Below are 18,204 nucleotides of genomic sequence, written 5' to 3' on the forward strand. Positions count from 1 at the left end.
TTTTGAAGTCTTGTGAATAAAATTAGGACACAGCGTGAACTCGGGGTCATTTACCTGAGTGAGCGGTGGTCCTTTGCTAGTCCTTGATGATTTCATCTGCTGATCTCTCTCTGCGCCCCCGACTCACAACAACATTTGGCGCCCAACATGGGGCCTTAAGAAGAGATTGGGGGCCCTGGCCGGTTGGCTCAGCGGTAGAGCGTCGGCCTGGCGTGTGGGGGATCCGGGTTCAATTCCCGGCCAGGGCACATAGGAGAGGCACCCATTTGCTTCTCCACCCCCGCGTCCTTCCTCTCTGTCTCTCTCTTCCCCTCCCGCAGCCAAGGCTCCATTGGAGCAAAGATGGCCCGGGCGCTGGGGATGGCTCCTTGGCCTCTGCCCCAGGCACTAGAGTGGCTCTGGTCATGGCATAGCGACACCCCAGAGGGGCAGAGCACCGCCCCCTGGTTGGCAGAGCATCGCCCCTGGTGGGCGTGCCGGGTGGGTCCTGGTCGGGTGCATGCGGGAGTCTGTCTGACTGTCTCTCCCTGTTTCCAGCTTCAGAAAAAAAAAAAAAAAAGAAGAGATTGGAAACAGATGGAACCCCAAAAGGGTAAGTTTCACGCGCTGTGTACATGAAACTTTCGGGTAACTAGCAAAGTCATGAGGGATTCCCATTCATTACGGGACAGTTATGTACAAGTTTTAAAATCCCTTTTAAAAGGATCTGAGATTCAGATAAAAGCAAGGTTTTGTTAAGTCTTTTAAATGCTATTCAGAAACACTGTTATTGGTATACTCCTGAATGTTGTAATCGATTGAATTTGAATGTTTGGCAACAAGTAGGAAAATCTTTATGCTGTGTTTATCAGCACGGAGATCCACTTGATGCTGAAATGTGGGCTGCTTATAATCTTATTGCTACAGCCCTTGGACCTTTGCAATCAGATAGAGATTCTGTTAAAGACTTGAGTGAGGTTATTTTTAATGAGTCTGAAGAATTTGATTCAGCACAGAATGAACAGAATGACTTGGACAATACTGTCTCTGCTTCTGAAGTTACTGATAATGTTAATGAAATTCAGCCGTCCACAGGCTTTCATCCCTCTTTCTTAAAAAATGAGAGAGCCCCTATGGATGATGTTGCCTGTCTAAAACATTTATTAAGTAAACTACAATTTACACTGGAACAACAGGAGAATGGAAATCAGTATACTGCTTATCCTGTTCAAAAGCAAGATATATGTGAACCTACGGCTTCTCCAATTCAAGGTAAAAAATTAATTGGTACTGGCAGGGGAAGGATTTTTCAATTCCCTGAAATCTCTGAAATGCAACAGGTGCTTATGCATCATGATGATTTAGAATCTAATTCTAGTAATTATTCTACATCTATTTTTCCAATTATTCAACAGCCTTTTCCTCTTAATGCTCCAGATCCTGGGGAAGGGCATAATATCCAATTTGACCAAATTGAATTTACTTTTTTTTTTTTTTTTTTTTGGTATTTTTCTGAAGTTGGAAACGAGGAGGCAGTCAGACAGACTCCCGCATGTGCCCGACCGGGATCTACCCGGCACGCCCACCAGGGGGCGATGCTCTGCCCATCTTGGGGCGTCGCTCTGTTGCAACCAGAGCCACTCTAGTGCCTGAGGCAGAGGCCACAGAGCCATCCTCAGTGCCTAGGCCAACTTTGCTCCAATGGAGCCTTGGCTGCGGGAGGGGAAGAGAGAGACAGAGAGGAAGGAGAGGGGGAGGGGTGGAGAAGCAGATGGGTGCTTCTCCTGTGTGCCCTGGCCGGGAATTGAACCTGGGACTCCTGCACGCCAGGCTGATGCTCTACCACTGAGCCAACCGGCCAGGGTGAATTTACTTTCTTAAAGCTAGTCAAACTATCTGTTGCTACGTATGGACCTCAGTCCTCATATGTTCAAAGTCTTATCTCTTCCTATTGTAATAATCATTTAACCATTCCTTTAGATTGGAATTTACTTGCTAGTATGGTTTTGGAACCAGGACAATATTTACAATTCAAATCTTGGTGGAGAGAGGAGGCTTTTCGAATATCTTGCATGAGCGCCAGAAATAATCCCCGGGGAGTTACTTTTGAAATGCTCAACGGAGTTGGTGCTTATGCAGCTGTGGGACAACAAACTGGTTATACCGATGCTGTTATAGCTCAGATTAGATTGCTTGTCTTAAAGCCTAGATGCAAATCACTGGAGATAGAGACAAGGGAAAAAAGCTTGCAGCTTTACATCAGTTGATACAAACTCAATTAGAATTAGGACATATAGAAGAATCATAAAGTCCTTAGAATTCTCTAGTCTTTGTAATAATAAAATAAATAAATACTGATTTTTTTTGGTGTTTTAGCTATAATCCTCTGAGCTATCATTTTGTTTCTTTCTTATTCTTTGCCTGGAAACTGAGGCAGGGGACATGTGTTGGATCAGACTATAGAAAATATCCCAGCAGCTGCCAAGAGAATTTTCTTGGGGAAATTTTGTTTAGTCTCATCCATTGTCAGCCCCTCTGTCAGAAAATGCCCTGATTAAAATCAGGCAGGCATCTTTCTAGTCTGACTGCTCTGAAATCCCAGGTTTCTCTTTGGTTTGTCTAATTCTAATTTCTGCTTAGTTTTTGTTTGATGTTGTCTAAAATGTGATTTTTAAGGCCTGAATTGTTTACATACAAAGATTAAAAATGCCGGCTTTTATATTGAAAAAATAGTTTCATCCATATATTTTTTGCTTTAAAATGAGAAATTATAAGGAGTGCTCATTTAAATTTAAATTAAATAGAATATGGATCCTTAAGACTTGCCAATTTGGTTAATACATTATAAGGTATATTCAAAGTTTGAAATCAAATAAGAATTCAAATATTAGGATTAATTAAAGTTATATGTTATACATGTGTTTCTGTATTGAAAATTGTCTTGTTTATGTGTAAAATATGCTCAAATTTGTAAAACTAAGGAATTAAATAAAATTAAGTCATTTTAAGAATTTATCTCAAGCTGCTTCAGACAGTTGGCTGCTTGTAAGGCAACATCCTGAAAAAGGAGGTACTGAGGAAAGCGGGAATTTAGTTCCTCTGATGCCCTATAATAGACTTAACAATACAAAAGACTTTTAGGTATAGAAGCTGATGCATCTCTTATTACTAAGCAACATTAGTTTTCTTTTTAGCCCACTTAGGCAGTAGTCACTAAGTTGCATGGCTTAGGAGAAGTCCCTAACAAAGCTCTAAGATTTCTTTTACAATAGGAAAATAACAAGGGTCATTTGGCCTCTGATAAAGAAAAACATTTATCTTATAAATAATTAAAAGAGCAACTTTTTAAATTACAGTCTAAACTTTCTGACAAGGAGTTTTTTATACTCACTATGACCAAATTTCTGTCAAAGCTCTTAAAGAGTTAAAAATGGCTTGCTCCCAGTATAAAACTGTCTTTATACGCAGCAACTACTATCCTCCTTCATGGACTCTGAATGTTTTATTTCAAAAAATTTAGAAATGTTAGCTTGTAACTCTTTTGCTTTTGAAAGAACAGCGAAGTCCTTTTTGAACAACAGGTGAATGGTGACCTTGAAAAGTACCCTCTCGGACAACGTCGTGTCATCATTGGTATATTGTTAGGAGATTAGTTGTTAGGCCCAATAGTAGAAGGGACATCGAGTTAAAATGGAACCATATAATTAGTCCGAAGGTTAGTAGTAATGCAGACAGGGCTCCTGTAAGAGGTCAGGGGCTGGGGTTTACTATGTGATATGCATGGGTTTGGTGGGTCATTAGGCATTATCGTGTAAGTACAGGCTAACTAGGAGTGTGAAGACGTAGGCCTGGATAAGGGCTACAGCAAACTCCAGGATAGTTAATAAAATAAGAATGATGAATGGGATTAATGCAGTTGCAGTGCTAATGCTTATGAGTGCTAGAGTTGCACCTCCAATGAGGTGAATTAAAAGGTGCCCTGCGGTAATATTTGCTGTTAGCCGAACGGCTAAGGCTATGGGTTGAATAAATAGGCTGATTGTTTTGATGATAACTAGTATGGGGATAAGGGGGATGGGGGTACCTTGTGGGAGGAATTGCACAAGGGAGGCTTTAGTTTTGTGCCAGAAATCAAGAATGGATTACTGTACCTGCCCATAATGGGATAGCCATTCCGAGGTTTATTGATAATTGAGTAGTGGGTGTGAAGGAATGGGGTAGAAGGCCGAGGAGGTTTGTGGACCCGATGAATAGAATTAGTGACATTAGCATAAAGGTTCAGGTTTGTCCTTTTTGACTGTGGATTATTATCATTTGTTTTGATGTTAAGTGAAGGAGTCATCATTGTATTACAATTAATCGATTTGCAATTAGTCGACTGGAGGAAGGAAATAGGATGGTGGGGAATATAATAATTAAAACAACAACAGGCAGTCCTATTATTGTAGGGGTAATGAAAGAGGCGAATAGATTTTCGTTCATTTTGTTTCTCAGGGGGTTGTATGCTTTAGTGATTTGGCTAAGGAAGGCTCAGGGGCTGAATAGTATGAGTGTTTGGAGACCTTTAATTGTATGATAATAAACAGTGTGATAATTATTGATAAAATTGTGATAAATCATGTGGAAGTGTCCAGTTGGGGCATGTTATCAAGGAGAGGGTGAGGCTCTCAATCTTCAACTTAAAAGGTTGATGCTGCAGAAGCTTCTTGATGATATTATAGTACGGATGATGATCATTTTTCAAAATGTTTTAATGGGACTATTTCAAGTACAATTGGTATGAAGCTATGGTTGGATCCGCAGATTTTGGAACATTGTTCATAATATAAGCCGGGTCATGTGGATAGTAGGGTTGTTTGATTTAGGCGTCCTGGTATAGCGTCTGTTTTTAAGCCCAAAGATGGGACGGCTCAGGAGTGTAGGAGATCTTCTGATGAGATTAATAAAGGAACGGTGAGTTCTATGGGTAGAACCACTCAGTTGTCTACTTCCAGCAGGCAGATTGGGTTCGAGATTGGATGTGGGGATTATATAAAAGGCAAAACTCAAATCTTCATAATCTGTATATTCATAACTTCAGTACCATTGATGGCCCATAGTTTTAACGGTGATAGGGGGGTTATTAATTTTGTCCATTATGTAAAGGATTTGGAGGGATGGGAGTGCAATTATAATGAGGATAATAGCTGGTAGAATCGTTCAGATGGTCTCCACCTCTTGGGCATCTATGGTGCTTGTGTGGGTTAATTTAGTGGTTAATATAATTGAGATGATATAGAGGACTAGGGAGCTGATAAGGAATACAATAATTAAAGTGTGGTAGTGAAAGTGTAGCAGCTCTTCTATAATAGGAGAGGTTGCATCTTGGAAGCCTGTTTGGAATGGGTATGCCATAGAGGTATATAGGGGTTTCACCTATAATTTAACCCTGACAAAGTTACGTAAATTTTACTAATACCTCTACCGTGGAGAAAGACATAGTGGATATGGTGTTGGCTTGAAACCAATTTAAGGGGGTTTGAATCCTTCCTTTCTTATTTATTTAATATTAATATAAGTAGGCTCTTCGAATGTGTGATAAGGGGGAGGGCAGCCGTGGAGTCATTCAAGGTTTGTGGTTGTTAGTTCTACTAGTGAGACTTCTCGTTTGGAGGCAAATGCTTCCCATACGATGAAAACCATTAGCATTACAGCTGTCAATGAGATGAAGGAGCCTATAGATGACACAGTGTTTCAGGTAGTGTAGGCATCAGGGTAATCGGAGTATCGTCGCGGCATTCCGGATAAGCCTAAGAAGTGTTGGGGAAAGAAAGTTATACTAACACCTACAAATATAACTAAAAAGTGAGCTTTAGTTCAGGCGGAGTGTAGGGTGTAGCTGGAGAAAAGGGGAAATCAGTGGACAAATCCACCCATAATGGCAAATACTGCCCCTATGGATAAAGCGTAGTGAAAATGGGCTACTACATAATAAGTGTCATGAAGTACAATGTCTAGAGATGAATTAGCTAGTACAATGCCGGTTAAACCCCCTAAAGTAAAAAGGAAAATAAACCCAAGGGCCCATAATATGGCCGGGGATCATTTGATATTACCTCCATGAAGAGTTGCTAATCAGTTAAATACTTTAACACCAGTAGGAATGGCAATAATTACAGAGGCAGATGTGAAGTAGGCACGTGTATCGACGTCTATTCCAACAGTAAATATATGATGGGCTCATACAATAAACCCTAGGAACCCAATAGATATCATGGCTCAGACTATTCCTATATAACCAAATGGTTCTTTTTTTCCTGAGTAGTATGTAACAATATGGGAAATAATTCCGAATCCGGGTAGGATGAGAATGTATACCTCGGGGTGGCCGAAGAATCAAAATAAGTGTTGATATAAAATGGGATCGCCCCCTCCGGCTGGATCGAAGAAGGTTGTGTTTAAGTTTCGGTCCATTAGAAGTATAGTGATCCCAGCAGCTAGTACAGGGAGTGATAGAAGGAGTAAGACTGCGGTAATCAGGACGGATCAGACAAAGAGAGGTGTTTGGTATTGGGATAGGGCAGGGAGTTTCATATTAATAATGGTGGTAATAAAGTTAATTGCCCCGAGAATAGAGGAGACACCTGCTAAGTGCAATGAGAAGATGGCTAGATTGACTGAGGCACAGGCGTGGGCCAGATTACCTGCCAGTGTAGGGTAGACTGTTCATCTGGTTCCCGCACCAGCTTCAACTATGGAGGATGCTAATAGGAGTAGAAAGAGTTACAATTTATGACTTAGTAGGAGAATCAGACTTGTATTCAAGCTAATCAAAATGCTATAATGCTAACCTTCTTATTAATATTATAGAAAATGAACTTTTTAGATAGACAGTTTGCTAATTTACAACAGCAATGTAGGCAAAATGTAGGGGTGAGGATTTGCTCTTATTTCCACAAATACAGGACTAGTAGATACCTTCCAGGAAATTGAAGCCTCGGCATAAGTTAGAAATAGAAAAAAGGGAAATTTGACAATTAAATAAACTTACCCAGGAGGCAAAAATGTTTTAATTAAGACTAAGACTTCAAAAAACATCATTGACTCTGTTTCTAGCAATGCTAACTATTGTGTCTATAACAATAAGCATAACTAACTATTCTTACTAAGTTTATATTACTTAAATAAGCAATGTTGAATAATCATACACTATTTCAACATTATGTAAATCAACCTTTAGAAAAAATTTGTTAAAAATATCCTCAATCTTTAATAATCATTTATAAATGACATATTAATAGCTTATAAAAATGATGCTGAACTTTCAGTCATCCTTAAAACTTCTAAAACCTTAGGCCCTGGCCGGTTGGCTCAGCGGTAGAGCGTTGGCCTGGTGTGTGGGGGACCCGGGTTCGATTCCCGGCCAAGGCACATAGGAGAAGCGCTCATTTGCTTCTCCACCCCCCCCCTTCCTCTGTGTCTCTCTCTTCCCCTCCCGCAGCCAAGGCTCCACTGGAGCAAGGATGGCCCGGGCGCTGGGGATGGCTCCTTGGCCGCTGCCCCAGGCGCTAGAGTGGCTCTGGTCGTGCAGAGTGACGCCCAGAGGGGCAGAGTATCGCCCCCTGGTGGGCAGAGCGTCGCCCCTGGTGGGCGTGCTGGGTGGATCCCGGTCGGGCGCATGCGGGAGTCTGTCTGACTGTCTCTCCCTGTTCCAGCTTCAGAAAAATACAAAAAAAAAACCAAAAAAAAAACAACCAAACTAACTTCTAAAACCTTAAATCAGTGTAATTTAATTGTTGCTGAAAACAAAATTCAAACATTCTATCCTATTAACATTGTTACTGATTCACAATATGTAGAACATACAATTAAACTTATAGAAACTGTTTATATTTCAAATAATTCTAGATTCCACAAATTGTTTCAAGAGTTACAACTTTTATTGTAAGAATGAAATTTGCCTATCTATATAACTCACATTTGTTCTCATACAGCTTTACCAGGACCTATGTCTACTACAGATAATGAAGTTGATCAATTACTCATTAGATCAATAAAAATAGCTACTAAGTTTTATACAAAGACTCATACAAATAAAAAAAAATTTTTTTAAAATATTTTTATTTTATGTTTTATTTATTCATTTTAGGAAGGAGAGGAAGAGACAGAGAGAGAGAGGAGAGACAGAGAGAGAGAAGGGGGGAGGAGCTGGAAGCATCAACTCCCATATGTGCCTTGACCAGGCAAGCCCAGGGTTTTGAACCGGCGACCTCAGCATTTCCAGGTCAATGCTTTATCCACTGCACCACCACAGGTCAGGCCAAATAAAAAAATTTAATGCAAAAATTTAAAATAACCTGGTGAGAAGCTTGGAATGTTGTTAGAAATTGTCCTCAGTATAGTATTATAAATGCTCCTCCATTACCGAGAGGAATGAATCCTAGAGGGCTTATGCTGAGGCTTTAATTTCCTGGAAGGTATCTACTAGTCCTGTATTTGTGGAAATAAGAGCAAATCCTCACCCCTACATTTTGCCTACATTGCTGTTGTAAATTAGCAAACTGTCTATCTAAAAAGTTCATTTTCTATAATATTAATAAGAAGGTTAGCATTATAGCATTTTGATTAGCTTGAATACAAGTCTGATTCTCCTACTAAGTCATAAATTGTAACTCTTTCTACTCCTATTAGCATCCTCCATAGTTGAACATCACAGTAATAACCTGTAGCAAATAGATATTGCTCATATTTCTTCTTTTAAAAAACTATCTTATGTACGGTTTTATTAATATTTATTCTTCCTTTCGATAGGCCACACCTTTACCTAGAAAAAAGGCTAATTGTGTCATTCAACATCTTATTGAAACTTTTAATATTATAGGCATTCCTAAAGCAATTAAAACTGACAATAGTCCTGCCTATACATCTACTAAATTTCAACAATTCTTAGCATTTTAAAATATTAAACATACTACTAGAATTCCATATAATCCACAAGAACAAGCAATTATTGAATGCAGTAATTGCACTCTGAAAAATATGTTACTTAAACAAAAGGGGGGAGAAGAAAGGAGATTATTCCCTAGAATTATGTTATACAAAGCTTCATTTACTTTAAATTTCTTAAATACAGGAGAAGATAATTTGACTGCTGCAGACATTAGACGAAAAGTAAGAGTTCTAAGATTAATCAACCTATACATTATAAAAGTGAATTGAATCAATAGGTACCTAATGTAGTGCAACATTGGGGAAGAGGGTTTGCTTGTGTCACTGCAGAATCCGGTGAAGTCCTTTGGAGTCCTGCTCATAGAATTAAACTAACAACATGAATAACAACAATAGATTCTTTCCATATCCACCCATTGCTGAGATGGAAGAAATGAATTTCAAAAGAAGAATCTTAAAGGTACTAGTGCTTGGTATTAAAAAAGCTAAAATACCAAGGTGGGGTCAACTTAAAAAACTGACCTTTAATGGTAAAAAATGCTACAAACTACTAAAAAAGAAGAAAATGCTACTAACCTGTTTTTAGCAATGATTGCTTTGGTAACAATTCTGGTAAGTAGAGCTGAAAATTTTAGTTATTAGGCATATGCTCCTAATCCTCCATTAAGTAGAACTATTCATTAGGAAAATAGTGCCTTTCCTATTTTTGTTAATGACTCTAACTGGCTTCCAAGACCGTTTAATGATAGAGGTCCCTTAGCACCTTCGAAAGAAGGTGTAAAATTAGAAATCATACAACAGGAGTTGAGGGATTACCTATATGTATAGGACATGAGCCACACTATTTAAAAATAGAAACTCAAGCTTGGCTCTCTATTGTCAAAAATAAGGAAATGAAAAAAAAAGTTTGTTACAAGGATATAGATTTAAAAGTAATACATCTGTACATAAAACGTTATAGATTAAAACCCTCATAGCTAGCTCTGCCCAAGTTAAAGGGCAGGGTGCTGATTTAAGGTGGCATAAGAACAATGGTTTAATTACAGCTGGTGATCAAAGTAATCATACTATCATATAGCATAGAGGAGGGATGTCACCTCAAGCTCCTCATATAAAATTTGGTCCTATACAATATCATTTGTGGAAAGTAGCCATGGCACTTAAACATATGTCCGTGTAGAAAGGAAAAATCTGGAGAAATTATCCTTCTAATCATATTATGTTAATCTTTAAGAAGAATGAAACACATTTCATATCTGCTTGTGTTAGATTGCTTTATATATTTGTTATAGGTGAAACCAAATAGATAGCTGAAAATTATTCAATAACTTAAAATAAGTGTGCTTTTTATACATGTATTAACTCTTCTATTCTCTTTAATAAAATAGTCAAAGTCTTTACATTTTAAGAACCTGAACAGGAGTCTAGATCCCAGTACAGATGCATTGGATGTGGCACCCTTTCATGATGCTGTTACAACATCTTATTAAGTTCTTTTTAAAAAATTTTTTTATTTATTCATTTTATAGAGGAGAGGGGGAAACAGAGAGGGAGAGAGAGAGAGAGAGAGAGAGAGAGAGAGAGAGAGAGAGAGAGAAGTGGGGGAGGAGCTGGAAGCACCAACTTCCATATGTGCCTTGACCAGGCAAGCCCAGTATTTCGAACCGGCAACCTCAGCATTTCCAGGTTGACGCTTTATCCACTGCGCCACCACAGATCAGGCTCTTATTAAGTTCTTGAAACAAACCAAGAAACTGGTTGGACTGATCATCGCCATCATTATAGGACTAATAGCTGTAACCACCGTGGCTGCTGTATCTGGAGTTACATTACATCAAAATATAGACTGTGGACTTTCTTCAAAAATGGCATGAAGATTCTGAACAACTGTGGACTTCTCAATAATGTATAAATAGTAACATTAAAATTAATAATTTAAAACAGACTATAATTATGTTAAGAGATCAAATTGTTAGCCTGCAAAGACAAATTAAGCTAAGATGTAATTAGAATATAACTACTTTTTGTGTTACCCCTATTTCTTAAAATGATACTTATTTCCATTAGGAAAGTGTTAAAAAACATTTGTTAAATCAATATAATGTAACTAAAGAAATCATTAAATTACAAAGACATATTCATGAAGCTTTTCTTTTTTTTTCTTTTTTTTTATTTTATTTATTGATTTTTTAGAGAGAGAGGAGTGAGAGAGAGAGAGACAGAGAGAGAGAGAAGGGGGAGGAGCAGGAAGCATCAACTCCCATATGTGCCTTGACCAGGCAAGCCCAAGGTTTCGAACCGGCGACCTCAGTGTTCCAGGTCGACGCTTTATCCCACTACGCCACCACAGGTCAGGCCACATGAAGCTTTTCAAAGAAAATTAGAAATTCTGACAGGTCAACCTATATTGAAGGGATTAATGGATAATTTATCGCAATTAAATCCTATTGAATATATTAAAGGATTTTGGGGATCCACTGTAGGACTTTTTATAATAATATTAATTCTATGTTTTCCTTTATATGTAGTCTGTCGACAAATCAAAGCAAGAGAAATAAGGGATGAACGACAGAAGGCTGTGTTTTCTGTGGTGCTTCATAACATTCAGCATAAACAAAAAGGGGGAAATGTAGTGGAATAACCCATTGCATGGCCTTGGATGGGAACACAGCCAAGAAGAAAAGAATGTTTTGCCAAGAGAATTGTTTTGTGACTTGAAGGTGGGTCACTGAAACAGGTCTATGTGACTGAAGGCAGTTGCTGGGCTTTTCTCAGTAAAACATTCTCATAAGATTTTCTGTACTTTTCAAGGTGATCCCTTAAGATAAGGAGAGGAATGTTATAGGATCCATAGAAGCAACAGCAATTAATGCCTTCTGATATTATGTTGTTACTAAGCTATCTTGCAGGTGCACTCCATGTATCTTTAAGTAAAAGTTACACTTGATGTTATGCCAATTTCTCAGTAAACAAGCTTTTTGAAGTCTTGTGAATAAAATTAGGACAGCATGAACTCGGGGCCATTTGCCTGAGTGAGCGGTGGTCCTTTGCTAGTCCTTGATGATTTCATCTGCTGATCTCTCTCTCTGCGCCCCCAACTCACAACAGCACCAGCTGGTGGAACCATTGGGAGGGACAGCAGGCTGGGCCCTGCCCAGCTGCTTCTATGGGGCCTTTCCCTTGCCAGCTGGGGGTTTGGGCCCCAGTGCGCTATGGCCGAAGCGTGGATGAGGGCAGTGGGTTGTCGGGACCGTAAGAGCTGCCCTCGGGCCTTCCTCCCTTGTGCCCCCATGCCCAGCCTTCAGCAGTGTGGCCTTAGGGCTGTCTCTGGGGGAGCAGCAGCACAAGGTCCATCTTTCCTCTGGGTGCCCCTCCCCCTCTCCAGAGGCTCAGGTGATCCAGCCCAAGGTCACAATCGCCCAGGCAGCACAGGTACAAAGGGGAGACCTGCCCCTGACCCCACCACCTGCCCTCACAGCTGGAACCCTGCCCATGGCCTTCTGCCTCTTCCTGGGCACCCTCCTGGGTATCGTTGCCCTGGTCCTGGGGGTGCAGTGGTGCTGCAGAAGAGCCTGCAGGGGTAGGTGGTGGGTGTGGCTGGCCAGGGTGACACAGGGCCCTGGGGATGGGGAGGCTGGGGACACACTTTTACCCCAGCCCATTGTAGACTTTCTCTGTCTTGGTAACTGCTCTGTATGTTGTGCTCGGTCTCCCCTGTGGTGACTTGTCAGTGATATACAACTTGTCAGGGACAAGGGACCCTGATCCCTGTCTGCTTCTGAGAGGGGCTGGATGAGGGTCGGTAGTCCTGGGGCTGCCTAGGTGGGGGGACAGGCTCGAGGGTCCCTGCTCCTGTGTCACCTGTGTAGCTGGGAGCTCTGGGCTGTGCTCAGGGGTCGGCAGAACTCCAGGTGCTGGGTGCCTAGGAAAGTGTGTCCCCTTGGGGAGGATGTTGCTCCTGGTGGGGAACTGAGAGTCCGGAGGGTCCCAGCACACATGACAGAGCCCGCAGGGGTGGGAGGCTGTGGACCTAGAAAGTGGGAGTGTCAGGGCTGGAGGTTCTGGTGTGGTCTCTGCAGGTTCTGGGATGTTGGGGAATCTGCCCTCAGAAGGTATTTATGAGGACATTGGAGCAGTCCCCATGGGAGAGAAGGAGGAGAGGCTCAGTGTGTCCTGGGACCTCATGCTGGAGGAGGACTATGACGATGCCTGGGAGCCCGAGCATGACCTCGAGGAGCCGGAGGAGCAGGAGGAGGGGATGCCCCTGAGCTTGGTGGTGTGTGCCCTCACAGTGGTGTCCACTGTGCTTGTCCTGCTGTACTGCTCCTATGTCCAACACTCTGCTCTGGCCAGCAGCTACATTTAAAGATCCTAAGAGCCACCTTTGTGTCTGAAACCCTCACTCCTGTCACAGGCTTGGGCACTGATGCTTGGTCGTTTCTTCAGTGTTGTTCGTCACATGGTAATCTTAGGGGAAGACATGGAGTTTAGGCAGGGCCCTAGGCTTTTATTTGGGTTTCTTTTCATGGCTGTGCAGAGTCCTTCTAGGACCTTGTGCCTGGTCAGCTTCATGGGGGCCTGAGCAGATGGTGGGAGGGGACACGATGTGAGCACCACCTTCACTCTCACTCCCCACTCACTGTCCGCTTCTTGTCTAGCCCTCTGGCTTTGAGGTGCGGTGACAAACTAGGGTCCACATGTCCTGCAGGCTCTGGGGGATCGCTGAGGGCCCAGTGCATGCTTCTATCCTTAAATGCAGGTGAGCTCCCACAGCCTGGGCCCCAGAGCTTAGACTGGGATGGAATGCCATGTTGACCCCTGCTGCAGGATGTGATGACCATGAGCTGGCCATGAGGGACACCAACAAGACTCCTGAGGGCTTTTGTTTTCCTCATTTCTAAATCAGATGCTATTTAATTCCCTTTTTTTTTAAAATTTTTTATTAAATTTAATGCAGTGACATTGATAAATCAGGGTACATATGTTGAGAGAAAATATCTCTAGATTATTTTGACATTTGATTGTGCTGTATATCCCTCCCCCAAAGTTAAATTGTCTTCTGTCACCTTCTATCTGGTTTTCTTTGTGCCCCTCCCCTCCCCTAACCCCTCTCTCCTTCTTCACCCCCTCCCCCCTCCCCCAACCCCCCGCCCCTGTTGCCATCACATTCTTGTTCATGTCTCTGAGTCTCATTTTTATGTCCCTTCTATGTATGAATTCCTCTTAGTTTTTTTTCTGATTTACTTATTTCACTCCGTATAATGTTGTCAAGGTCCATCCATGTTATTGTAAATGATCCGATGTCATCATTTCTTATGGCTGAGTAGTATTCCATAGTATATATGTACCAAAGCTTTTTAATCCACTCGTCCTCTGACGGACACTTGGGCTGTTTCCAGATCTTCGCTATTGTGAACAATACTGCCACAAACATGCGGGTGCATTTCTCCTTTTCGAGCCGTTCTATGGTGTCCTTGGGGTATATTCCTAAAAGTGGGATAGCTGGGTCAAAAGGCAGTTCAATTTTCAGTTTTTTGAGGAATCTCCATACTGTTTTCCACAGTGGCTGCACCAGTCTGCATTCCCACCAGCAGTGCAGGAGGGTTCCCTTTTCTCCACATCCTCGCCAGCACTTATTCTGTGTTGTTTTGTTGATAAGCGCCATTCTGACTGGTGTGAGGTGATATCTCATTGTGGTTTTAATTTGCATTTCTCTAATGATTAGTGATGTTGAGCATTTTTTCATATGCCTGTTGGCCATCTGTATGTCCTCTTTGGAGAAATGTCTATTCATCTCTTTTGCCCATTTTTGGATTGGGTTGTTTGTCTTCCTGGTGTTGAGTTTTACAAGTTCTTTATAAATTTTGGTTATTAACCCCTTATCAGACGTATTGTCAAATAGTCCTGGAAGTCCTAGCCACAGCAATCAGACAAGAAGAAGAAATAAAAGGCATTCAAGTTGGAAAAGAAGAAGTAAAACTATCATTATTTGCAGATGATATGATATTGTATATAGAAAACCCTAAAGTCTCAGTCAAAAAACTACTGGACCTGATAAATAAATTCAGCAAAGTGGCAGGATATAAAATCAATACTCAGAAATCAGAAGCATTTTTATACACCAACAATGAACAGTCAGAAAGAGAAATTAAGGAAACAATCCCCTTCACAATTACAACCAAAAAAATAAAGTACCTAGGAGTAAACTTAACCAAGGAGACTAAAGACTTGTACTTGGAAAATTACAAAACATTGATAAAAGAAATCAAGGAAGATACAAACAAGTGGAAGCATATACCGTGCTCATGGGTAGGAAGAATAAACATCATTAAAATGTCTATATTACCCAAAGCAATCTATAAATTCAATGCAATACCAATTAAAATACCAATGACATACTTCAAAGATATAGAACACATATTCCAAAAATTTATATGGAACCAAAAGAGGACACGAATAGCCTCAGCAATCTTAAAAAAGAAGAATAAAGTGGGAGGTATCACACTTCCTGATATCAAGTTATACTACAAGGCCGTTGTACTCAAAACAGCCTGGTACTGGCATAAGAACAGGCATATAGATCAATGGAACAGAACAGAGAACCCAGAAATAAACCCACAATTCTATGGACAACTGATATTTGACAAAGGAGGTAAGGAAATACAATGGAGTAAAGACAGCCTCTTTAACAAATGGTGTTGGGAAAATTGGACAGCTACCTGCAAAAAAATGAAACTAGATCACCAGCTTACACCACTCACAAAAATAAACTCAAAATGGATAAAAGACTTGAATGTAGGCCGTGAAACCATAAGCATCTTAGAAGAAAACATAGGCAGTAAGCTCTCCGACATCTCTCGGAGCAATATATTTGCTGATTTATCTCCACGGGGAAGTGAAATAAAAGACAGGATAAACAAATGGGACTTTATCAAACTAAAAAGCTTCTGCACAGCTAAAGAAAACAAGAACAGAATAAAAAGACAAACTACACAATGGGAGAACATATTTAACATATTTAATTCCCTTTTAACTTGTTCATTCATCCATTAGTTCATCTCAGAACATTCATCAGACACCCACTGTGGCCCAGGTTTGTTTTGGACCCCCTCTCTGCCTCACCCTGGTCTGATGTGGGCTCTGAGTGTCTTCAGCTGTGCTCACCCACCACCTCTTGCCTGAAGGTTCTACAGGGTGTGGGGTGGGTTCCCTATGAACCAGCTCCTGGCCACCTCCTTTCATCTTCAGACAACCCTCCACTTGGCTTAGGTGTTGTTCCCAAATCCCCAACATTCAAAGCTGTCCTGCTCTGAGGACCCCACCAAACCCTTTGTGACCACACTCACCCTGACCACATCCACTCTGGGAAATGCTTCTCTGTATCTTCTTCCCTGTGTGGGTCTGGGATAGGCTGCAGATGAGCACACCCACCTATATTTAGATCTCTCTTCACTCCTACTCTCCATGTTGAGGTCCTGGGAAAGACCAAGTTTAATCATTCTGTGAGTGCCTCATCTGCAGGGTGTCCCAGTGGTGGCAGCAGTTACACTTAACTCTCAGTGTTCCCCTTAAGGTCTGGCTAGCCTGCTGGGGGGTCTCTCTGAACACTGCTTCACAGTCCCAGCCCTTCCCCCGTGCCCACCACTCAGGCTTTGAGAGGCACAGCTGGAGGTCTCAAGGACCACTGTGCTGCAGAAGATGACCTTGAAGGTCCCTTTTGGACATGAAGCCTTGATGAAGGAGATGGGTGATGTCCAGAGAGGCTGGACAGGGCCTCTGGGGTTAAGAGGGATGAGGAAGGCTAGTTGCTAGGTTCTGGGTGTGTGACTGAAACTGCTCCTGACAGAGTCTTGTGGGATGAGCAGGTGTCCTGGATGTTTGAGCTTACCTTGCCCTGTGCACACACAGGGGCCTCCCTCTGGTCTCGAGGTGGCCAGCCTGGCTCGTGGGTGCAAACTGAATGTCCTGAAGTCAAGCTAGGAGTGCAGCTATGTGCATGGCCAGACTGTGGTTGGGGAAGAGCTGCAACCTCACCACAAAGGCTCCTGCCAACAGGGTCCTCCACCCGCTATGGGAATCTGTACTGGTCTGAAGACCCAAGCAACCCTCTCTTAAACTGGTTCTATGATGAGTCTTTTGGAAAGTAAGATTCATTGATGTTATTCTGATTAGAAAATAATACACATTATTGTAAATTCAAAAACTCGTAGCCGGCCCTGGCTGGTTGGTTCAGTGGTCAAGCGTTGGCCCAGCATGTGGATGTCCTGGGTTTGATTCCTGGTCAGGGCACACAGGAGAGGCTCCCATCTGCTTCTCTACCCTTCCCCCTCCTCCTTATCTCTCTCTCTTTCTTCCAGCAGCCATAGCTCAATTGGCCCAAGTGAGTTGGCCCAGCGTACTGAGGATAGCTCCATGGCCTCCTTCTCAAGCGCTAAAAAGTGACTCTGGTCACAAAGGAGCAAAGCCCCAGATGGGCAGAGCTTCACCTCCTGGTGGGCATGCCGGGTGGATCCTGGTTGGGGTGCATGCAGGAGTCTCTCTGTCTCTCTGCCTCCTCTCCTCTCACTAAAATAAAAAAATTAAGTAAAAATAAAAAACCTCATAGACCTAAGGGAGAAAATGAAAAACACTTTTCTATCACTCAGAAGTGGATCCCTCAGCATCTTGGTTTGTTGCTACTGAGAACTTTGAACAGATGCACAGAGATAGGGTGACTCACCACAGCGCATCAGCTGCCTTCTCTGTGCCCCCTGTGTGTTCCCACCTAGAATGCACAGCTAACACACACCTGTCCGCAATGTCATTTAACATGTCTGCCTCGTGTTTCTTCCTGTGTGTCTTCTGTCAGTCATTTGTTGTCCTGCTGGACATTAGGCTGCTTTCCCAGGACTCCATCCTCACAGAGAGGAGTTTGCATCTTTTACTAGTGCTGGTCACAGGTCATGCATGTTTTTAGTGGTTTTGATCAGATGCCGTGTCCTTTTATGATGCGCCGGAGTGATCCTTGTTTGCTTTCTGTGTGAAACAGATAAAGATGGGTGCGTCTCCTGCGGTGCCTGTCCCTGGCCCTGAGGTGGTCACTGGTCCACAAGCCTCCTACCTGGGTCTGCAGGAAGTCCAGTCCAGGCCTCACCACACCCTACAGTGCTGTCTGGGCTCAGGCCTTGGGGGGAGCCCCTGCTCCATGTGACAGATGGTGACTGATACACTAGGAGGCGGGTAGGGCTCACGGCTTCCTTCCCAGAGGGCTCAGCACTGAGCTGGAGGCCACCTCCGGCACTTGGCAGAGCACACCCA

At 42.2% G+C, this 18,204-nt stretch overlaps 1 protein-coding gene across 1 annotated transcript in view; it reads left to right on the plus strand.

The window, feature by feature from the left end:
- The window catches only part of SCART1 (scavenger receptor family member expressed on T cells 1), a 30,414-nt gene extending 17,141 nt beyond the window's left edge, over positions 1 to 13,273 (plus strand). The window contains 3 exon segments of the mRNA XM_066240401.1: positions 193 to 212; positions 12,335 to 12,487; positions 12,987 to 13,273. Of these exon segments, the coding sequence (XP_066096498.1) occupies positions 193 to 212; positions 12,335 to 12,487; positions 12,987 to 13,273 (460 nt within the window).
- Positions 13,274 to 18,204: the final 4,931 nt, after the last annotated feature.

The sequence above is a fragment of the Saccopteryx bilineata genome, chromosome 7 (genome assembly GCF_036850765.1).
Source record: "Saccopteryx bilineata isolate mSacBil1 chromosome 7, mSacBil1_pri_phased_curated, whole genome shotgun sequence".
Classification (NCBI taxonomy): Eukaryota; Metazoa; Chordata; class Mammalia; order Chiroptera; family Emballonuridae; genus Saccopteryx; species Saccopteryx bilineata.